The 24,197-nt window shown below is 44.5% G+C and overlaps 1 protein-coding gene across 3 annotated transcripts; it reads right to left on the bottom strand.

Annotated features, from left to right (window-relative positions):
- Positions 1 to 4,724: 4,724 nt before the first annotated feature.
- On the bottom strand, positions 4,725 to 23,104 carry STMN1 (stathmin 1). Of its 3 annotated transcripts, none has more exons than XM_056557486.1 (5): positions 22,971 to 23,104; positions 21,786 to 21,834; positions 17,730 to 17,902; positions 5,168 to 5,359; positions 4,725 to 5,086 (listed from the first exon to the last, which is right to left on the bottom strand). In XM_056557486.1, the coding sequence occupies exons 1-5, from the start codon at positions 23,067 to 23,069 to the stop codon at positions 5,027 to 5,029; spliced, it is 573 nt and encodes a 190-aa protein (XP_056413461.1). In that variant the 5' UTR covers positions 23,070 to 23,104; the 3' UTR covers positions 4,725 to 5,026. The 3 variants fall into 3 exon arrangements, with proteins under 3 accessions (XP_056413461.1, XP_056413460.1, XP_056413462.1); XM_056557485.1 differs by lacking the exon at positions 22,971 to 23,104 and adding an exon at positions 22,584 to 22,769; XM_056557487.1 differs by lacking the exon at positions 22,971 to 23,104 and adding an exon at positions 22,546 to 22,594.
- Positions 23,105 to 24,197: the final 1,093 nt, after the last annotated feature.

The raw sequence follows: 24,197 nt of genomic DNA, 5'->3' as shown, positions 1-24,197 counted from the left end.
CTTTACATCCACAAATGGGGTATGTTCTTACTCAGGAAAAAAAAAAAAAAGCCCCCCAAAATGTGTAACCCCATTTCTTCTATTTTCCCTTGTGAAAATGAAAACTTTAGGGTAACCAGCCTTTTAGTGAAAAAAATTTTCTTAATTTTCCCATCCAACTTTAACGAAAATTCGTCAAACACCTGTGGGGTGTTAAGGCTCACTAAACCCCTTTGTTACATTCCGTGAGGGGTGTAGTTTCCAAAATGGGGTCACATGTGGGTATTTATTTTTTTGTGTTTATGTCAGAAGCGCTGTAAAATCAGCCACCCCCGTGAAAATCACCAATTTAGGCCTCAAATGTACATAGTGTGCCCGCAGAGCATTATACACCCACATATGGGGTATTTCCGTACTCCGGAGAAATTGCGTTACAAATTTTGGAGGTCTTTTTTTTCCTTTCACCGCTTGTGAAAATAAAAAGTAAAGGGCAACACCAGCATGTTAGTGTGAAAAAATAAAAAATGTCAAACTAACAGGCTGGTGTAGACCCCAACTTTACCTTTTCATAAGGGGTAAAAGGAGAAAAAGCCCCCCAAAATTTGTAACGCAATTTCTCAGTACAGAAATACCCCATATGTGGCACTAAACTGTTTCCTTGAAATACAACAGGGCTCCGAAGTGAGAGCACGTCATGCGCATTCGAGGACTGAATTAGGGATTGCATAGGGGTGGACATAAGGGTATTCTACGCCAGTGATTCCAAAAGAGTGCCTCCAGCTGTTGCTAAACTCCCAGCATGCCTGGACAGTCAGTGGCTGTCCAGAAATGCTGGGAGTTTTGAAACAGCTGGAGGCTCCATTTTGGAAACACTGCAGTACAATACATTTTTTTTTTTATTGGGGGGACAGTGTAAGGGTGTGTGTATATGTAGTGTTTTACCCTGTATTATGTGTTTGTAGTGTTTTTAGGGTACCTTCGTACTGGCAGGGGTTGACTGTGAGTCTCCCACTAGGAGTTTGTGCTGCGATAAAAAATTTGCTGCAGCTCATACTTGAAGCAGGAAACTTATTGTAAACCCGCCTGTGTGAATGTTCACATGGGGGGGCCTAACCTCAAGCTGTTTCAAAACTACAACTAGCATGCACTGACAGACCGGGCATGCTGGGAGTTGTACTTTTGCAACAGCTGGAGGCACACTGGTTGGAAAACCTTCAGTTAGGCTCTGTTACCAAACTCCGTATTATCCAACCAGTGTGCCTCCAGCTGTTGCAAAACTAAAACTCCGAGCATGTACTGATCGCCGAAGGGCAACGGTGCTGTAGTTATGGAACAGCTGGAGGTATGCAACTACAACTCCCAGCATGCCGAGACAGCCATTTGGGCATGTTGGGATTTGCAGTTTCGCAACATCTGGAGGGCTACAGTTTAGAGACCACTGCACAGTGATCTCCAAACTGTAGCCCTCCAGCTGTTGCAAAACTACAAATCCCAGCATGCCCAAACAGCAGACAGCTGTCTGGGCATGCTGAGAGTTGTATTTTTGCAACATCTGAAGGTCTACAGTTTAGAGACCACTGTATAGTGGTCTCAAACTGTAGCCCTCCGGCTTCCGCAAGATCTAGGGAGCTGCATCGCCGTCCTCTGCTGCCGATGGGTAAGTGGACTTTGGCGCCAATCCCCCGTTCTGCCCAGCCCATTGTGTGCAGCATGGGGAGACAACAGGGTAGCAGTGCACTGGTTTTAAACCCTCTGTGCAGAGAAGGGGTGAGCCTAATGCAGACCACGTTCAGCGCAAAATGGCACTGATAGCCAATATGCGCACCGCTGTTAACCTCCTCTGCCAGCTGACAGAGTGAACAAGGGGAGGACAGAGACCGCTGCGGTGCAATAATGGTGCTTAGCTGCACAGGTCACGCTCAGCAGGAAAGGGGAGGAGGGCAGAGCAGAGCGCCAACTCCCCGCACAGTGAAAAAGAACGCCAGCTGATGAAGTTTCCTGCAGGCGGATGCTAGTCCCCAGTTGCCAGCAACAGCGCTGCTTGCAGAGGGGTAATACCAGGAGCATGTCCTGCTCAGGAGCTAGGGAAACATGCCCAGGAAGCGGCACCAGAAGCACTGGAGGTCTCCCCCAAACACTGAGCAGTCTACACTAGGGGACACTGGGCACTACCCTGGTGGTGGCTGTTGGTGAGAAGGGGTTGATGGTCCATCCTCTATGTACTGTGCCCCTTCATTGCAGAAGGGGGAACAGGTAGCGCCATGCTCCTGAACCCCCACTTGAAAATAAGAGTGCAAAGACTAGCTAAACATCCCTAACTATAATACAAGAAAGACTAGCTCTGGAGAACTCCAGACCTGTCTGTCTCCTGCTGACACTAAGCTAAAACTGATAAGCTTAGTGTCTGTGGGCGGGTATATCCTGTTAGGAGGAGCAGACTTTTTGCCTAGTGTCAGCAGCATAATACCCATGGTCTCTGTTCCCCATAAGGCGATTGAGAAACACCAAATTCAAAAAAAATAAATTTGAAACCCTAATACAACTGTCAGTGGAGGAATAAAGTTATGGATATTAGAATGTGAATAGTAAAAACATGAGGAAAAAAAAAGCTGGGACATGAAGGGGTTAAACTAGGGCAGCAAGTCCTGTGGAAGTGCATTTGGCTCCAAGTTCAAGCAGGATCACCACATCTCCCCAAGGATCGGCGCATCTGAAACAGGGCCAGTATGTAATGCATTTTTGCGTAGTTTATATGGGGCCGGTTTAGTGTACAGGGAGTGATTGCATATTGAATTCAGGCTTGCTGACTCCCCACTGCCTCCTTCCATGTGTCACTGACCACTCAGTCAATCTGATGCAGGTGATTGGCCAAGCGTGTCACTGTCGATACAAGTGTGCCCCGGATGGTGGGGGATAGCGCACTCAGCTGGAAAAGCTGGGCCCTATTCAGGAACTCTCAAGGAAGGAGGGGGTCTCAGGTCAGACCCCATGATCAGGCACTTCACCCTTTTAATCTACTATTTTGCATCAGTAGGTTTTAATTTATTTTAATTCCATTTGTACTATTGACAATTTTGTACAAAATGTTTCAGTTTGTGTTGAACAGATAAGCATGGAGTTTTTAATGTCAATTTGTGAATTTAAGTCATTTTAAAACAAAGTTATGCAATAAAAAAAATAAACTGAGCGGTGAAATGCATTTTTGGTTTTCAACCAAGCGCAGCCTAAATTTTTGGCCTAGAATTTCCCTTTCTGTGCATCCCTAGTAGAGATGAGTGAAGTTACAGTGATTCAATTAGTCCCAAACTTCTCGGCTCGGCAGTTGCCGACTTTGGCTTGCATAAATTAGTTCAGTTTTCAGGTGCTTTGGTGGGCTGGAAAAGGTGGATACAGTCCTAGGAAAGAGTCTCCAGCCACCGAAGCACCTGAATATCTGAACTCATTAATGCAGGCTACTGACTGAAGTCAGCAACTGCCGAGCAGTTTGTGATGAATCGAATCACTAACTTCAGTAATCTCTAATCCCTAGTTTAACGCCTCCATGAGTGAAGTCACTGATTTAAATTGAGGCAAACTTATACACAAGTCAGTTCCAGTATGCATCTACATGCAGTCATTTATATAAAATAAAAAACATGTCTGTCTGACATAGGCCAAGCCTAAAGTGTAAAGGTAATTTATAACCAATTTTGTACTAACTGGAGACAAAAATGGACTATTGTAAATTTATATACAGTTGTCCCTCAACATACGATGGTAATTCGTTCCAAATGACCCATCGTTTGTCGAATCCATCGTATGTTGAGGGATTTGGGCAATGTAAAGTATAGGAAGCTGTACTCGCACGTCCCTGCCGCTCTTGACTGCGTCCTGCCGCTCCCGATTGTGACCCTGAGCCTCCGCTGGGCTCTCCGGTCCTCCGCAAGGCCTTACTGGGCCTGCGTAGCGACGTCATTACGCCGCTGCGTACGCCGTTCCTATTGGATGGGACGGCATGCACAACAGCGTATTGACTTGACCGGAGAGGGCCGAGAAGACACCGGAGGACAAGCGCTGGACCAGAAGGGCACCCCGGAGCGGCAAGTAATACTCACCGCACCACACTGGGAACATTAAGCTGCTATCTGTCAGCAGCTTAAGCATTTTGCGCTGCCGGATAGTAGTTAATGCGATGGCCCAGACATAAATAAGCATCGTATGTCGATTTGATCATATGTCGGGGCCATCGTATGTCGGGGGGGGGGGGGCTCACTGTACTTCGTACATTTGGCCGGCCATCTTGCCAGACCTACTATAACAGCATTTAGACATATGCTTTACACTAAGCCCCATGGATAAATGCAAAATAGACTGGAGGAAACCCCCATTTACTTCTATTTAAAAAATAAAAACATTCTAGGCATGCTGTCATCTGTGCAGACAGACCACCAAAGTCGAATATTCTGACACTTGTGTGTGAATTACTTTTCTGCAAACTGAAAACTGCAAGATTTCATGACTTTAAGCAAGGTTCACACAACAGAATTTCCAAAAACTGATGCGCTCACTATGGAATTTCAGTGGTAGACATTCTGCTGCTGAAAGAATGATCTTGCTCTATGAAGACTGCAACGTACTCCGTCCTACCAACTGATCCAGTTGGTACAGGCTGGAAATTCCATAGTTTGAATATACACAAATTAAAAAATTTGTCACCAAAATACATATACGTTAACATGAAAATCTAATAAATAGGTAATCTAAAATGTTTTCCCAACAAGTTATTTTATTAAGACAAACTATTACAAGTCCAAAACAGAGAACCATTGATATTTAAGTGCATTATGTAACAGTCTGAACACTGGTATAACAATACTAGAAAACCCCACACCAGTACAATACAACAGTAACCAGGCACAGTAAGAAGACTGGATAAGTGAAAGGCTTCCTCATTAGCCAAGCAAATATGATGCATTATGTCTGTCTACATCATTACAGCTGCTAAACATAGAGGGGAACACTGATGGGATTAGCTTTGCAATGTTGGAGCAGCCTTCCCAGACAGGACTCAGTTTTCAGCTTCATCTTTGCCATCTTTTCCCTTTCTGATCTCTTCCCCTTTCTTCTCCTGGGGAAAAGAGAACATTTTCTTGTTACCAAGTCATAGCCAGGAAATGCACAGCAAATCTACATTTCTCTAAACACTTACCAATTCTCGCAATCGCTCTAGTTTTGCTGCTATCTGGGCCTCCCTATTTTCTTTAATTGCTTCCATTTTAGAAGTTAATTTTTCCTCAGCCATCTTACTGAAGTTATTGTTTTCTTCTTTAGCTTTCTGCAGAACTTCTTTCTCATGCTCCCTCTTCTCAGCAAGCTGTTTTAAGATTTCAGCTTCATGTAACTAAGAAAAGGAGATAAACATTTCAGACACATTTTAATAGGTTCAAATTAAACACTTTTAGACCCAGCTATTTTTCTCCCTTTATAAACAAGACACTAACTGCATGATCAAACATGTGAAGATTTGAAAGACAGTTCATTGTATTTTTCTGTACATTAGGGCTTTATATTTATGTCTTAAAATTATTTTTTTGTGAAATTTTGTGAAAAATGAACCAGTCAGATATTACCCTAAACATTGGCAACAGGTTATATCTGTAAAATCGGCTTGTCACCATGTCCAATTGTCTTCATGGATGACAGATACTGAAGAAAATAAGTTTGATAGTTGCCCAGTGTACCATGTAAATCAGATTCAAATAGTACCCAAGGAGTTCTAAACTATGAGGAGGCTTTGAATTGAAATTCCCATGGGTGTACAGGTACGCCCTTGGTCCTTAAGTTCCAGGAGGCAAGGGCGTATCCAGTACATGTCCGGGCCCCATCTGAAGTTTGCTAGAGAGCATATGGATGATCCAGAAGGGGATTGGTTTCATCTGACCATAGACATTCTACCAAAGTAGAACTTATTAGTAAAAACTCAACTTGTCGTGTTTAGAGGATGCCGAGTTGCATCCAAAGAACACCATACCTACTGTGAAGTATGGGGGTGGAAACATCATGCTTTGGGGCATTTTTCAGCAAAGGGACCAGGAAGACTGATCCATGTAAAGGAAGTCCCATTATAGTCTATGGGACTTTTCTATTAGCCGTTTTAACCCGTTATAGCCCAATATTAATAACGACTGTAGGAGCAACTGTAGGATTTTTTAAAACTAATTTTGCAGTCATGGTTTGGAGGGCATGTTGCATTTAGGAAGCCCCTATGGTGCACGAACAGCAAAAATCCCCCCACATGGCATACTATTTGGGAAACTACACCCCTCAAGGAATGTAACAAGGGGTAAAGTTAGCCTTAACACCTCACAGGTGTTTGACGACTTTGCGCTCAAGTTGGACGTGAAAATGGAAAATTAGATTTTTAACACTAAATGGTGTTACTCCAAATTTCTCTTTTTACAAGGAATAGGAGAAAATGCCCCAGGTGTGGACGTTAAGTGCTCTGGCGCACTACGATGCTTAGAAGAGAATGAGCAAAATTTGGCTTTTTAAAAGGATTTTGCTGAAATTTGCTGAAAACCTCCAGCTGTTGAAAAACTACAGCTCCCAGCATGCCCTTTGGCTGTCTGTGCATGCTGAGGGTTGTGGTTATGCAACAGCTGGAGGCAACCTGGTTGCAAAAACACTGAGTTAGTAAACAGACAATGTTTCCCAACCAGTGTTCCTCCAGCTGTTGCAAAACTACAACTCCTAGCATACACTGAGACCATACATGCTGGAAGTTGTAGTTTTGCAACAGCTGGAGGAACACTGGTTGGGAAACATTGTCTGTTTCCTAACTACGTGTTTCCCAACCAATGTTTCCCAGCCAGTGCCTCTAGTTTAAAACTACAGCTCCCAGCATGCCCACGGGCATGCTGGGAGTTGTAGTTTTGCAACATCTGGAAGAGCACAGTTTGGAGACCACTACACAGTGGTGCCCAAATGGTAGCACTCCAGATGTGGCAACACTACAACTCCAAGCAGGGGGAGAAGATGGCGGCCGGTACCTGCACTGCTTACTGCAGTCCCCGGTGATCATCGGTGGCATCAGCGGTGGAGGTAGGGAGGCGATGGCACGGAGCAGCAATGAAGGTAGCAGTAAAGCACTTTACTGCTGCTTTCCAGGGGTGGCTGAACTGCAACTCCCAGCATGCCCAGACAGCCAAAGGCTGTCTGGGCATGCTTGGAGTTGTAGTTTTGCAACATCTGTTTGGAGACCACTATACAGTGGTGCCCAAACGGTAGCACTCCAGATGTTGTATGCTGGGAGTTGTAGTCCTGTAACATCTGTCCCTTCACATGTTGCAGTACTACAACTCCCAGCATGCCTGGACAGTCTCTGCATGCTGGAAGTTGTAGTTTTGCAACATCTGGAGGTCTATAGCTTAGACCAAACAGTGCTCTTCCAGATGTTGCAGAACAACTTCCAGCATGCCGAGACTGTCCAGACATGCTGGGAGTTTTAGTACTGCAACATCTGAAGGGACAGATGTCACAGAACTACAACTCCCAGCATGCCTGGGCATGCTGAGAGTTTTGCAACATATGGAGTGCTACCGTTTGGGCACCACTGTATAGTGGTCTCCAAACAGATGTTGCAAAACTACAACTCCAAGCATGCCCAAACAGCCATTGGCTCTCTGGGCATGCTGGGAGTTGCAGTTTGGCAACCCCTAGAAGGCAGCAGTAAAGCGCTTTACTGCTAACTTCATTGCTGCTCCGTGCCGTTGCCTCCCTACCTTCACCGCTGATGCCACCGGGGACTGCAGCAAGTAGTGCAGGTACTGGCCACCATCTTCTCCCCCTGCTCTGCCTGACATCCAGAGGCGGGCAGAGCAGGGGGGTTTCCATGGTAACTCCCACCTTCAACTGCCATTGATCAGTAGTCATTACTGACTAAAGGCAGGGGATGGGGGGGCTGGAATCACTGCCACCTCGCTCCTATCCCTTAGGATGATTGGGGCTGTCACTGACCGCTCCGATAATCCCCAATTTCCAGGCGATCGGGTCATCAGAGACCCGATCAGCCCAGAATTGCGCAAATCGCAGATCTCAATTGCTCTACTATTTGCTGCGATCGCCGACATGGGGGGGGGGGGGGGGATGGGCAACCGATCCCCATCCTGTGAGCTGCGAGGACCGGAAATGCTCAGGCTGTACAGGTACGCTCGAGTCCTTAAGGATCAGGGATGCAGGGCGTATGCATACGCCCTGCGTCCACCAAGAGGTTAAAAATCAGTGATTTTGTGTTTATCGGCGTATAACATGCACCCTCATTTTAATAAGAAAATCGGAGTAAAAAATAAATAAGTGTAAAAGTAATGACTTTGAAGCTCAGAACTTAATGGTGGAACAGTATATTTTTCCACCGACAAAGTAGTATACCACTATAGTTTTATTGATCTATGTTATCTGGGCTTGATTGCTGAGGGCTGCAATATCAGCTTCAGGAATCACAGCCTTCAGATACAGAGCCAGAGAAGACACCGAGGATCAGGCAAGACCTCGTGCTTCCCCAGCAACCCATCTCCACCCCGAGATTACCAGTACATCGCGGAGGGGGGAGATTGGTCCACTAGACATCAGGCATGTAGTCTTTAAATGCAGTGATCGCAATTGATCACGGCATTTAACCATTTAAATGATGGACATCAGAATGATGTCAGTCATTACCGGCAGATGTTAGCTGCTGATAGCAGAGGGTTTGTGTCATATTCTCACCGGACTTATGACAATAGTATGTCATGGGTCGGGAAGGGTTATTCACAGGTCGGGGTTAATCCCTTTTACACATAAGGCCGGGCTCATTAAGAGACCCGTACCCCTACCTCCTTTGGTACCAATGCCAGGGCTGGAGTGAGGTAATCTCCTGGCATCAGAGAGGGTGCGTGAGCCCTGTGCAGCTTTACAGGACCGGCGCATAACACACATTATCGGTGTATAACACGCAGGTAGTGTTTCTGGATGATATTTTTAGTTTAAAAACCTGCATGTTCTACACTGATAAATACGGTATTTTTTCCCTCATGTCTTATAGTTGAAAATTACAGGCCTCATCTTTTTAAGTGGGAGAACTTTTACAATTGGTGGCCCGCAGCGATCCGATCATCCAGAACGGCACTTAGGTCCCCTCACCTGCCTTTCCACGGGTCTTCTGCTCTGGTCTGCGATCGAGCAGAGCAGAAGATGACAGAATACTGATCAGTGATATGCCCTATGCATAGCACTGAACAGTATTAGCAATCGAATGATTGCTATAAATAGTCCCCTATGGGGACTATTAAAGTGTAAATATAAAAGTGTAAATTTTTTTTAAATAAACCTTCCCCAATACAAAATGTAAATTGGCACATTTTCCCCATGTCACCCGCAAAAACGGGTAAAAAAATATTTTATATACATATTTGTTATCACCGGGTGCATACATATCTGAACTATTAAAATAAAATGTTAATGATACCGTACTGTGAATGTTAGTCCAAAATAGCTGTTTTATAACTTTTTTGGGAATAAAAAAAGTATTGAAAGTTTTATATAAGGAAATATGGTATCAATAAAAAGCATAGATCATGGTGCAAAAATTGAGCCCTCATACTGCCTCTTATACGGAAAAATGAAAAAGTTATAGGTCATCAAAATAGGGGGGGGGGGGGGATTTTAAACTTAATTTGGTAAAAAAAATTGGATTTAATAGTAACAGTAATAGAAAAGTATGTTACCACGGGTATCATTTTAATCATATTGACCCAAAAAATAAACACATTTTTACCGTAAATTATACGGCGTGAAAACGAAACCGTCGAAAATTAGCAAATTGTGGTTCTCTTTTTAATCTCCCCACACAAAGTATTTTTTGGGTGCGCCAACGGACAACTGGTTGCACAAAAACCAAGTCCTCATACTAGTATGTGGATGAAAATATAAAAGTTATGATTTTTTTGAAGGCGAGGAGGAAAAAACGAAAACTTAAATTGTCTTAAGGCCCAAATGTCCCAAAAAGTCCTTAAGGGGTCAATATTTGCATTTTGGTATAAGTCTCTTCTGAAACTACAGAAAAGGTCTCAGCCACTCAGATTTTTCTTTAGAATTACTATTCTTACTAAACTACTGCAAGCCAAGGTATCAAGACAGGTTTTGATATAAAAGGTATATAGGGACATTTTATAACCATTGCACAAAGATAGCGGAACACTGGTTTCATTAAATAAATGCTAGAAGAGTGAGAACTTTATATATTGTAGCTATCTTTTTAGATTAGTGTTAGAGGTACACACTACATTACTGTAATAATGTCTGGACAGACAAGCACAGAAGGAGGAGATGGGCATGCTTAACCCCTTCCAGCAAATGGATGCATATTTACATCCTGTGCCCTCACTTTATGAACGATGCTCTGCTGCTTCATAGCTGGCGAGTCCCAGTTGCTATTAAAGGAGTAGTCCAGTGGTGATTCAGTGGTGAGCAACTTATCCCCTATCCTAAGGATAGGGGATAAGTTGCAGATCGCAGGGGTCCGACCGCTGGGGCCCCCTGCGATCTCCTGTACGGAGCCCCGACAGCCCGCGGAAAGGGGGCGTGTCGACCTCCGCACGAGGCGGCGGCCGACACGCCCCTCAATACAACTCTATGGCCGAGCCGAAGCGCTGCCTTCGGCAATCTCCGGCTCTGCCATAGAGATGTATTGAGGGGGCGTGTCGGCCGCCGCCTCGTGCGGGGGTCAACACCTGCTATCTCGGCGGAGAGCCGGGGCCCCGTACAGAGAGATCGCAGGGGGCCCCAGCGGTCGGACCCCCCGCGATCTCAAACTTATCCCCTATCCTTAGGATAGGGGATACGTTTTTCACCACTGGATTACCCCTTTAACAACTGGGACTCACAGCCAAGGGTGGACATCGCCTATAAGGCCAGTGTCTGGCATTAACCCTTTTGATGCCCAAATCAGTTATTTTCAGCATCTAAATGTGGTAAATCCTGTTTACAATTAGCTCAGCTGGCTGAGCGGGACCACAACAAAATAGAGGGGTCCAGATCAGTTAAGAGGGTGCTGGTAGATCACATTCCTTGTCGTATCAGCGCTTCAATGCTGCAGACGACATCAGTTTATGCAGTCTAAATATTGTATGTTTTAAAAATTTATTTTTCCCCATACAGTCAATGGCAAACAAAAATATGATAGATCTATATACAGTGGTCCCTCAACATATGATGGTAATTCGTTCCAAACGACCCATCGTTTGTCGAATCCATCGTATGGCGAGGGATTCGTGGAATGTAAAGTATAGGAAGTTATACTTACCTGTCCCCGCCGCTCCGGACCGTGTCCTCACCGCTCCTGCTGCTCCAGCGTCTTCGGGATCCTCCGGCTTCTTCCGCATCTTCTCCGTTGTCTGGGCCTCGCTTTCTGGTTAAGTTATTACGTTGCGGCACCGGGACTGCGTGTGCAGCGATGTAATAATGACGCCGGAAAGCGAGGCCTGGACCCCGGAGAAGATGCTGAAAACACCGGAGGATAGCAAAGTGGACCAGGAGCAGCGGGGATAGGTAAGTGAACCGGTCCGGGATGCTTAAACAGCTATCAGACAGCAGCTTAAGCATTTTGCGCTGTCGGATAGCAGTTAATGCTATGGCCCCGACATATAAAAGCATCGCATGTTGATTTGATCATATATGTCAGGGCCATTGCATGTCAGGGGGTTACTGTATCTCTATATCTCAGAGTGTAGAAATGCATTTTTTTATGTCATACTAGAAATAAATGCAATCAAAAGTTCCCAAAACAAAAATTGGCCCAATAAAAGCTACAAAATCATGGTTCAAGAAAGTGAGCCCTCCTACAATTTTCATAAGTAAAAAAAAAAAAAAAAAATTAAAAAAGTAGTAAAATAAAACCTATAAATTGGGTATCAATTTTAAAATCAGTCCCTGGAGCATGTTCGCTCCGGGTCGGATAATGGTCGATCATGAGGCCGAAGCGTTGTGACGTCAAGGCTCCGCCCCCTTAATGCAAGCCTATGGGAGGGGGTGTGACAGCTGTCACACCCCCTCCCATAGGCTTGCATTGAAAGGGGCAGAGCCTTGACGTCACAACACTCCAGCCCTGTGATAGACAGTAATCAAACCGGGAGCAAACACGCTCCGGGACTGATTTTAAAAAAGGGTGCAGCGTGCAAGTTCATGGGGGTCCCCTGCAATCAGGCATCTTATCCCCTATCCTTTGGATAGGGAATAAGATGTCCAAGTGCCGGAATACCCCTTTAAAAAGGAAAATTCACAGCAGGGTCACCCACACTAACCTAAATACACAGGTATAGTGTGGATGATTCAAATGCCTTTTACCGAGTGAAAAATATATGAAATCTGTGCAGCCGCCCAGGACATTCATCTTGTTGCTGAGTTTTTACTTACCGTATTTATCGGGGTATACCACGCACCGGCCTATAACACGCACCCTCATTTTACCAAGGATATTTGGGTAAAAAAAGTTTACCCAAATATCCATGGTAAAATGAGGGTGCGTGTGTATACCCCGATACCAGGGGGAGAGAGGGGGCAGCGGCACCCATTGCCGGCGCCGCTGCCCAGTTGCCTCCCCCATCCCCGGTGGCATAATTACCTGTTGCCGGGGTCGGGTCCGCGCTGCTGCAGGCCTCCGGCGTGCGTCCCCTGTGTCGTTGCTATGCGCTGCACATGACGTCAGTGCGCCACGCATAGCAACGACGCAGGGGACGCATGCCGGAGGCCTGCAGCAACGCGGACCACACCCCGGCAACAGGTAATTATGCCACCGGGGATGGGGGAGGCAACGGGGCAGGCAATGGGTGCCGCTGCCCTTTCTCTCCCCCTGGCTGTCGGCGCCGGCACCGATAGTCAGGGGGACAGAACGGGCAGCGGCGCCGATAGCCAAGGTGAGAGAAGGGCCGGCAGCAGGGCTCTAGACCCCAGGAAAGGCAGGGGGAGAGAAGCGGGCAGCGACGCTGTATCGGCGTATAACACGCACAGACTTTAGGCTAAAATTTTTAGCCTAAAAAGTGTGTGTTATAAGCCGATAAATACGGTAACTGCACTTGCAGGCAGCTGCTGCATGTGCAAGACTTTCACCCAACCACTTTGGCTGATAATCCCACCTATTTTATGGTAAAGCTGAGTAGTCCTTAAAGAGGCACTGTCATTGTTAAAAACCTTTTCCTATATTGCAGGACTCCTAATGACTTTCACAATATACAACTGTTAAAAAAAAAAAAAAAAAAAAAAAAAAAAATCATTTTCCCCTGAAATTCAAGCTCAAAATAGCCGCCACTAGGGGGTCGCCTGTCTTTTAGCCAAACAGACTAGTCTAGATTTTACAGCATACTGGATACCGGCCGTAAAGCATACCGGTATCCAGTATAGGAGATTTCTATTGTGTATGCAAAACTACAGATAAATGATGTGTGGACATGCTGGGAGCTGTAGTTTTACAACAGCTGGAGGCAAAACTGCACTAACAGTTATTTACAAACATTGCAGCTTCAGTTGTTACTAAACTACAACTCCCAGCATGCTGAAATAGTCAAAGCTTTCTCGGACTCCTGAATGACAGAAGTTGATCAGACATTCAGGAGTCTGAAAGATGAATGACACACAGTGACAGCTATGCTGATTAGCATCCAGCTTTACTAGGAGAAGATAAAACAAATGCTGTACTTTTATCTACAAAATTCTTGCACTAATTTTATAAAGATCTATTCTTATATTTATACATTTTATCCTGTTATGAAATCACCATAATGTCTTCTGATTACTGCAGGCAAGCTCCAGGTATCTTCCTCTGACACATGACACAGCATAAAACCAGAGAGGAAAGGGTTACAGAGTAGAGAGTACTGATTGGCTGACTGCACAGGCTTGCTCCTGTGAGGGAGACAGACTGACACGCCCCCTCCAGCCTGCACAATGAAAAAGTAACTCACCAGCAGATAAATGCTTATATCTCTGGATATATAGGTCCGAGACACATACAAATTATATGCACATGATCAGGATTGGGTCCTGAGTAACATATCACTTTTTTTGCACTATGACAGTTATGCTTTAAGGACTCCGGGTGTACCTGTACGTCTGAGTCCCGTTATCAGGGTTTAACCCCTTAAGGACGTATCATTACGTCCTTGGTCCCACTCCCGTGATTTAACGCGGGGTCCCGCAGTGACCCCGCATCATATCACGGCGGGCCGGCATAGTGAAGCCATGACCCGCCGCTAATAGCGTGCGGCACTGTCGTGCGCTATTAACCCTTAACCGCACGCTCAAAGCTGAGCCACGTGGCTAAGAGTGAAAGTAAAAGTGCCGGTTAGCTCAGGGAGCCGTTTTGGTATCGCTGCGGTATAATCGCGGCATCCAGAACAGCTGTACTACAAGAGGAAGGTCTCTTACCTTCCTTCCTGCAGTCTGATCGCCGATTGAATGCTTCAAGCCTGAGATCCAGGCTTGAGCAATCAATTGCCGAAAACACTGATCAATGCATCCCTATGGAGATGCATTAAACACTGTTAAAGATCAGTAAACGCAATGTTATAGTCCCCTATAGGGGGTTTTAATATTGCAAAAGAAGTGTAAAAAAACTCATTAACCCTTTGAATTATCCCTTCCCCTAATAAAAGTTTGAATCACCTGGCATTTCCAAGAAAAAAACAAAACAAAAAAAGTGTCAATAAAAAACCATGTGGTATCGCTGCGTGCAGAAATGTCAGAATTAAAAAAATATACCGCTTTTTAAACCACACGGTCAATGGCATAAGCGCAAAAAAATTCCAAAGTCCAAAATAGCGTATTTTTGGGCACTTTTTATATCATGAATAGATGAATCAGGGATCAAAAAGTCAGATCAATGCAAAAATTGTACCGACCAAAAACCTTTACATCACGGCGCAAAAAATGAATCATAGCGCCCTGAACACTGAAAAATAAAAAAGTTTTAGGGGTCAGAAGATGACCATTTTAAATGTATAAATTTTCCTGCATGTAGTTATGATTTTTTTTCTGAAGTAATACAAAATCAAACCTATACAAGTAGGGTATCAATTTAACCACATGGACCTAGAGAATAAAGATCAGGTGTCATTTTTACCGACAAATGTACTACGTAGAAACGCAAGCCCCCAAAATTTACAAAATGGCTGTATGTTTTCAATTTTGTTGCACAATGATTTTTTTTCCCTGTGTCGCTGTAGATTTTTGGGTAAAATGACTTCTCATTACAAAGTAGAATTTGTTGCGCAAAAAATAAGCCATAATACAGATTTTTAGGTGTAAGTTTAAAGAGTTGTGATTTTTTTTAAAGGTAAGGAGGAAAAAAACGAAAGGGCAAAAACCGAAAAACGCCCAGTCCTTAAGGGGTTAAAGCTTTGTCATGAGCAGAGAACACTTCAAACCATGTGGGTCCCGACTGCCATCAGCAGCCAGGACCCAGGTTTAATATGCTGGGCACGACCGATCGGGCCAATGCCCAGCATTAACTGTTTAGACTCTGCAATCAATTTTGATTGCGATGTCTAAAGTAAAAACAGAGCTGATTGGGACTATCGCGACAGAATTGCAATCAGCTTACTGGACAAAAGGCGGGTCAACACCTGCATTCTCATTGTCCAATCTGTGATCTACTGCTCCAAGCCTGTTCAGCAGGCTGGAGCAGCAGAGCACCAATTACACGGGGAATATAAATAAAAATACATACATGAATAAGCGGTGGCCCCCAATTCACTGAAGATTGAGGAAGATCTTCCCAGGGACAGAGCTCCAGTTATCAGGTATGTATTGGAGTCAGAGACCCCTCATCGGTCTCATGTTGTCCAGTGTATTGGATTTAGTGTGGGTGAACACAGTTTTCCTTTAAATGTGCATGAAGCTCAATCCGAAGCACTGTTATTTCAAGTTAACAGTTTAGGGCCACATATAGGGTGTTTCTGTACTCTGGAAAAAGCCCATAAGTTTTCCTTTTCAGGAGTTTTAAGAGCAGTAAAAGCTCCCGAGTACAGAACATGGCTCAGGATTGAGAGCATCATGTACATTTGAGGCCTGAATTGGTGATTTGCATTGAAATGGCCGATAGTTGAAGGGTCTAACAAAAGAACGTTTTAGAACCTACACCCCTCAGGGTACAGAACAAGGGGTGCAGCGAGCAATTACACCACAGGTGCATTACAGATTTTAGAAACAATGGTCTAGAATTGAATGCAATTTTTCAACCCACTATTCCAAAAATCTGTCAAATGCCGGTGGGGTGTAAATTAGGGATCGACAGATTATCGGTTTGGCCGATATTCACGATTGGACGATATTGGCAATTACCTTGTCGATAATGTCCCACCCTGGCCAGAGACCGCCACCCCATTGCCTCCCCCATCCCTGGTTTTATAATTACCTGTTCCCGGAGCCCGCACTACTTCTGGCTCCTACTGCGTCCTGCGTTACGCTGTGCAATGACTAGTGACGTCCTCAACGCGACATCACTGTCAGTGCGCAGTGACAGCTCAGGGCGCCGCTGAGCCAGAAAGTAGCGCAGCCCCCGGAATTATAAAACCGGGGATGGGGGAAGGCAATGGGGCAGCGGCGGCGGCCTCTGGCCGGTGGTTGGACTAAGCACCGGCAGGGGGAAAGAAGCGGAATAAGTTATCGGCTATCGGCCTTAAAGTCCACAGATTATCGTATCTGCCCTAAAAAAATAGATATTGGTCGATCCCTAGTGTAAATGCTCACTATACCCCTTGTTACAGTCCTTGAGGGGTGTAGTTTCCAAAATGGGGTCAACATGGGGGCTTTAAAATGCAACATGGCTCCCAACATCCATTAGAGCCAAACGAACTCTCCACAAGCCCAACGTCGCACCTTCACTTCTGAGCCCTGCCGTGTGCCCACAGAGCACTTAGGGGGACATTTAACATTGAAGGTTTAGCATTTTATACAACTTTGTGCACTGGTAATGTGTAGGAGCACTAAATGTATTAAATTGACCCAGGGAATTTGATGAATTTTGGGCAAATACACTTTTCCTGAAAGTTCTCTGGTTTGTTGTGCAACTTACTGTAAAATTTTTATCCTGCTGCACAAAAATCTGCATCTTTTCTACACATACACCAAAAGGTATGCCATGTCTGGGCTGATGTATTTTTGCAACTTTTTGGAAGAGTTTGTGCAATAATTTGCAACACTTCACAAAAGTCACATTTGATAAATACATGACCACTGCATAGTAAAAAGGATAAATAGATATTCTTCCCAATGTTGACTTGAAGTACACTATTTGCAAAGTCGCAAGTCCACACTGTGCCATGTATAGACCACAAAACCACTCTAAATACAATGATAAATATCCCCCTTAATATCCATATAGAGAATTTATCATTTTCAAGATGTGTAATTTTTACCATAAAATGTACTTCACAGAAACGGAAGCCCCCAAAAGTTACAAAATGTTTTTTATTCCATTTTGTCGCACAATTATTTTTTTCCGTTTTGCTGTAGATTTTTGGGTAAAATGACTGATTTCATTACAAAGTAGAATTGGTGGTACAAAAAATAAGCCATCATATGGATTTTAAGGTGCAAAATAGAAAAGGTTATGATTTTTAAAATGTAAGGAGGAAAAAACAAAAGTACAGAAAAACGCTTTGTCCTTAAGGGGGTTAAGCACCAAACTATTCTGTAAAACTGCATGTAAACAGAGCCTTGGAATACAAGATCTAGTAACTCACTTTGCGCCTTTCTTCTGCTGCTTCCAGCTTCTTCTGAATTTCTTCCAGAGAGCATTCCTTTTTCTTTGGAGAGGCAATAGCTAGGTCTGGAGCTGCATCAGTAGATGGAGGGCTCAAGATCAGCTCAAATGCCTGACCAGAGGCACGTTTCTCCAGCTCTTTCACTTTAATGTCTACATAAAAAGAAAGTAGAGTGAGTATCAAAAAATTTGGTACTTTAAGCTCTCATACAAGATTTACAATTTTCCTACTATGAGCTAAGGAATAAATGTAAAAAACAAAAAAAAAAAAAAACACCTGTCACCCATACTAAACACAATACACCAGATTATAATGCAGGTGAACAGGAGACTGATGTGGGGTCTCTGACATACATACCTGCAATCCAGAGCCCGGTCCCCCCTGAAGATCCTCTTCTGTCTTTGGTGAATTGCGCACTGGAGGCAGACCCACCAAGTCTGAATATTCATGAGCGCTGGTCACCTGAGCGCTCGGTAGGTCACACGTCACGTGTTCAGCACCCATGAATATTCAAATCCAGCCGGCAGTCCCACTTCCAGCATGCAAGTCACCAAAGACAGAAGAGGATCTTCAGAGGGACTGGGTGCCGGACTGCAGGTATGTATACAAGTCAGAGACCCCGGATCGGTCACCTGTTCACCTACACTAAACACAATACACCAGGTTATACTGCTGGTGAACGGGTGAGTTTTCCTTTAAACAGCATTTTTTATACTCCATCACCATTTCTTTAATCCCTAGATATTTATATCTAGAGCAATGCCTCCTGGAGCTTAAAGAACATGTAAAAAATAAACAGATAAGGGGATAAGTTTTAGATCAAGCGGGGTGGGAGTGTGAGCACTGGGCCCCCTGTGATCTCCTGTTTAGAGCCCCAGCTCTCCTACACAGTGGTGTCACACCCCCTGCCCGAAGTGGGGGCCACCACACCCCCACAATATAGTTCTATAGGAGAGCCAAAGACTGCCAAACGGCTCTCGCATAGAGCTATATGGAAAGGGGTGGCAGCCCCCGCTGCAGCAGACTGGTCATGGCACGCCGCTGTATAGGAGAGCTGGGGCTCCAAACAGGACCCCCACGATCTAACTTATTCCCCAATCCTACGGATAGGGGAAACTTTTTTTGCCCCCCTCCATGTATCTCTATGGTAAAGACTGAAGCAGTGTTTGTGCGCGCTAAACTGCACCAAATAGACCAAAAAAAAAAAAACCTCATGTGAAAACATAGAGGTCACCCAAAGTGACTTTCTGCGTTCTCCCCTCATACAGCAGAGATTTGAGTGTGCCTGGTTAAACGTAAGCAAAATTGTGCTAACGAATAAGAAGCTTCGAATTTCCCCTTTTGCCTTGTATCCTAGTTCTAAAAAGGCAAAAAATAAAAAACGTTTACCATTACCATGTAAAAAAAATGAAAATTTTTGGTAGGACCAATTGTACTTTGTAATGACACCTATTATTTTAACGTAAAACGTTTGGCGAAACCAAAAAGGCATGTTCGGTAAATGTGGAAAAATATAATGCAATTTTGAAACTTATGGGAGTTTGGATTTCATATAGTACACTTTACAGTAAAACCCGACTTTGTTTAATCTTATTAAATAATGAGTATGCCTAAAATGAGCCTAACTATTAGAGTACTATGGTGCTTTTTCTTTTATTAACCTCTTAAGGACCAAGGACATACTGGTATGTCCCGAGTCCTTTCCCTTTCTGTGACGCGGGGCCACAGTGACCGCAGTGCCGCATGCTATTAACCCTTTAGACGAGGTGTTCAAAGTTGAACGCCGCGTCTAAAGTGAAAGTAAAACAATGCTGGTTAGCTCAGGGAGCAGTTCGGGATCGCTGCGGCAAAATCGCGGCATCCCGAACAGCTTACAAGAGCCCCCACGCTGTCCGATCGCTGAATTACTGCTCAGTGTCTGAGATCCAGGCATGAGCAGTCAAGCGGCAGAATCATTGATCACTGGTTTCCTATGAGAAACCACTGATCAATGTAAGATCAGTGTGTGCACTCTTATAGCCCCCTATGGGAGCTATAACACTGCAAAAAAATGTAAAAAAAATAAAGGGCGCACGCGCAAAAAAATTCCAAAGTCCAAAATAGCGTATTTTTGGTCACTTTTTATATCATGAAAAGATGAATAAAAAGTGATCAATGCAAAAATGCTACCGACAAAAACTTCAGATCACGGCGCAAAAAGTGAGCCCTCATAGCCACCTGAACATGGAAAAATAAAGTCATAGGGCTCAGAAAATGAATTTTAAACGTATACATTTTTCTGCATGTATTTATGATTTTTCTTCAGTAGTAATACAAAATCAGACCTATAAAAGTAGGGTATCATTTTAACCGTATGGGCCTAGAGAATAAAGAAGGTGTCATTTTTAACGAAAAATGTACTACGTAGAAGCCCCTAAGATTTTGTGGCACAATGATTTTTTCCACGTTTCACTGTAGATGTTTGTGTAAAATGACTTGTCATTACAAAGTTGAATTGGTGGCGCACAAAATAAGCCATCATAGAATTTTAGGTGAAAATTTGAAAGAGTTATGATTTTTTTAAAGTTAAGGAGAAAAAATTGAAAATGAAAAAATGGAAACGCCCCGGTCCTTAAGGGGTTAAAAAGCAGCTATTTTGGAATTATTTTTACATTCACCGTACGGTATCATTAACATTTTATTTTAATAGTTGATATTTACACGATACCAAATATGTATATAAAATATTTTTTTTAACACTTTTTGGGGTGAAATAGGGAAAATGGGACAATTTACGTTTTTATTGGGGGAGGGGTTTCTTCACATTTTTACTTTTATTTTTAAACTTTAATAGTCCCCATAGGGGATTATTTATAGCAATCACTAAATTGCTAATCCTGTTCAGTGCTATGTATAGGACACAGCACTGATCAGCATTATCGGTCATCTTCTGCTCTGGTCTGCGGGAAGGCAGATCAGAGCATAAGATGCAGGGAAGGCAGCGGAGCCAGGTGAGGGGACCTTCGTCTGCCATGCTGGATGATCGGATCATCGCGGCAGCGCTGAAGGCGATCCGATCATCCATTTTAGTGACCGTGATACTGCAGATGCCGTGATCTGTATTGATCACGGCATCTGAGGGGTTAATGGCGGACATCTGCGGGATCACGGATGGCCGCCATTATGGGTGGGTCCCTGGCTGCAATTAGCCGCGCATGATCCGGGCATCGCTCCAATGCTCGCAGTTATGCTTAGGACGTAAATGTATGTCCTGGTGCGTTAAGTACCACTTCACCAGGACGTACATTTACGTACTGTGTCGTTAAGGGGTTAAAGTTCCACCCCCCTGATGAGGATACATGTTCAGAGTATAATGCCAGAGAGCAGTCTACCATATCTAGGACCAGTACCCACTTCCCGTGCTCAGTCTTTGTTACAAATATGTAATTCTACTTCTCACCTGCACTATAACCTTATGTATTTTGGTTTGGTACAGGTGAACAGCCAGTTTTCCTTAAAAGTGGTCACCTATGGATGTTTCTATTCCTCTATTAAAATAAAAGGGATCCCTGATGCTGAAAACAGAGCACTTATTTTCCTAATTGCTCCAACTTGTTTCTGATTCTACCCTGAGAAAACGCCTTCTAAGCCAATGGATCGCACAGGGATCAGTTAGAGCAGTGGTCTTCAACCTGCAGACCTCCAGATGCTGCAAAACTACAACTCCCAGCACACCCGGACAGCTGGGTGTTGTAGTTTTGCAGCATCTGGAGGTCTGCAGGTTGTAGACCACTGACTTAGAGTATAGAAGTTAGGGTATTTCTGCAGCATCCAGGATCTTTGAGGAAAAATAAATAGTCATCTTTTCGATGGAAAGCTTGTGTTAAGTGTCAATAGCAGGACCAGGTTTATGTCAATGCTTTAGTAGAGCAATGGTAGACCTAGTATTATGGACTCTTATTTCATCCTAAACTATAATTGACACTATGGTGAACCTGAAAAGAACATTCCACAATAACACTTTATTCACATATAATACGAGTGTAACAGTCCTACCAGCTTCAGCCATTATTGAAAGTGCAAGTGTGGACCAGATATCCAGAAGCTGCAAGAGAAATGAGGAGTGTTAGTGAATATCCAGGATTGTTCCACAGAGGCACTACAGGTGGGGACACTAGCGCGCGCCTATGACAAGACGCTAGACTGCAGCTGCATCCACCCCATGCAACGGGATAAAGGTGCTGGCCCGGACACGTGACCAGCCGGGACGCGCCCACCTGTCATCCCCACGAGGGTACCACAACAAAAGAGCGCGCAACACAGCCCCCGAGACACGCCGAAAAGCGATAGTAACGGAGCTGAAGCCATGTTGGTGAAGAGGAGCCCGCACGCCACACCCGGGAGGCAGCACGATGCCCGCACTATGTAGGAGCAACGCGGTGGCGAGAAGGGAGTGTGCCAATCTACGGCCAGGAGGGGTGGTGCCACGTGGAGTACAGCCAATAGCGAGCAAGGCGGCGCCAGACATTACACCTGAACAAAACAGGGAGCGCGCCTATTATATCCCGCTCTGTCAGATTCTCCGTACACAACTACACACCGCGCGGCCGCCGAGTAACGCCAACCTAGCGGGAATAACATACTTGGCCACAACAGCCACCCCCATTACGGCTGCCAGTATAAACCACAATGGGCAAACTCCACAGCTGGTTGTACGAAGCGAAGCTCTAGCAGCGCCACATAACATGTACCACCCAAACGCCATCATCCAGTCACCCCACCACCAGCCTCATAGTACTAGATTAAGCGGGAATACCTCCCAATACCGCTCTGCGCAGGCAGCTCCACTCTCACCTGTCTCTGCCGATGAATACCACGCGCGCTCTCAGCTGCAACGAACAAAAGCGCCCACCACGGACACGTGACCTGCTGTGCGCGCCCCTCATTGGCCGAGACATCTGTACGAGCTACTGTCTGGCACCACGCCTTCTCCAAATACTGGCGGCTGGAGTTGTGGGGGGGCATTAGACAACCAACGGGTGTAACCCCCCCCCAACCCCACTGTTTGATGGTTTCACCCCTGTGCCCATCATAACTCATCCTTTATTCACCTGACACGTTTTGGGATGTACCATTATTACAAGTGTGTGTGTAACCCTCTGCCGTTTTCTTTTGCCCCTTTGTATAATTTCTATTACAGTGCGGCCTTTGTGTGAGCTTGGGGGTTCGTGGTGCTTTTACCCATGTCATAATAATATGAAAACATTGGGAAGAGGTGGGTGAAGATGATGCAGACGGAAGGACATAAAGGATAGTCCATGGCTTTGTAGCGTCCGACATATTCTGGCCATAATGTGTGAGGGAAAGCAGCAGAACTCCAAGAATAGGCTTATAGGGGAGATTTATCAAAACGTGTGCAGAGGAAAACTTGCCCATAGTGACTAATCAGATCGCTTCTTTCATTTTGCATAGGCCCTTCAAAAAATGAAAGAAGCAATCTGATTGGTTGCTATGGGCAACTGGGAAACGTTTCCTCTGCACAGGTTTTGATAAATCTCCCCCACTGTATATATATATATATATATATATATATATATATATATATATATAATTATACTGACTGTGTGTCACATGAGGGAATATACCCCTCACATTTATGTAAATATTTTATTATATATTTTCATGTGATAAACGCTGAAAAAATAACAAGTAGTGAATGCTTTGGCTCAACAGCTGCAGTGGCAGTTTTCAAGAAAAGAAAAAGAAAAACCTGTGTGGAAACCTTTCCTGACAGTGTTTAAAGGGGCAGTCCAACTTAGAACCTTTTTTGGCCAGTCATCCCCAGGCTGCTGGTATATAAAACAACAAGCTGGACTTACCTGCAGTCACTCCCTCAGTGCCCCGGTATCGATGCCCCAGTCCTCCAATGGTGGTTTCCTCTTGCTTGCAGGTGGTCAATGCATACCACTGCTGATCAGCTAATCGCCGGCTTTAGCGATGTCCCACTACGATAGGCTGAGCGGCAGTGTGATGAATTGAGCCCTGGCACAATACTTCGGGGGCAACAGTACATTTTGCTAACATACACAATGTGGGAGATTTATCAAAATCTGTCCAGAGGAAAAGTTGCTGATTTGCCCATAGCAACCAATCAGATCACTTCTTTCATTATTTATTTACTTATTTTATTTTATTTTTTTAAAGGCCTCTGAAAAATGAAAGAAGCAATCTGCTTGGTTGCTATGGGCAAATCAGCAACTTTTCCTCTGGACAGATTTTGATAAATCTCCCCCAATGGCTCTAAAAATTAATTTAGAGCATATGTTATAGAAAAGGTACTGCCGAGCGTCAGAGGCAGAGATATTTATAGAAGACTTCTGAACAGGGAGTCCTTAAATACACAGCACCAGTTGAATTGAATTTGTGTCAGGAAATTTTGTTCCACTGCTGGGGGAAGTTTCACACTGG

The sequence above is a fragment of the Hyla sarda genome, chromosome 2 (assembly GCF_029499605.1).
Source record: "Hyla sarda isolate aHylSar1 chromosome 2, aHylSar1.hap1, whole genome shotgun sequence".
Taxonomy (NCBI): Eukaryota; Metazoa; Chordata; class Amphibia; order Anura; family Hylidae; genus Hyla; species Hyla sarda.
The sequence above is the reverse complement of the archived record's forward strand: the minus strand, read 5'-3'. Positions and strand labels throughout refer to the sequence as shown.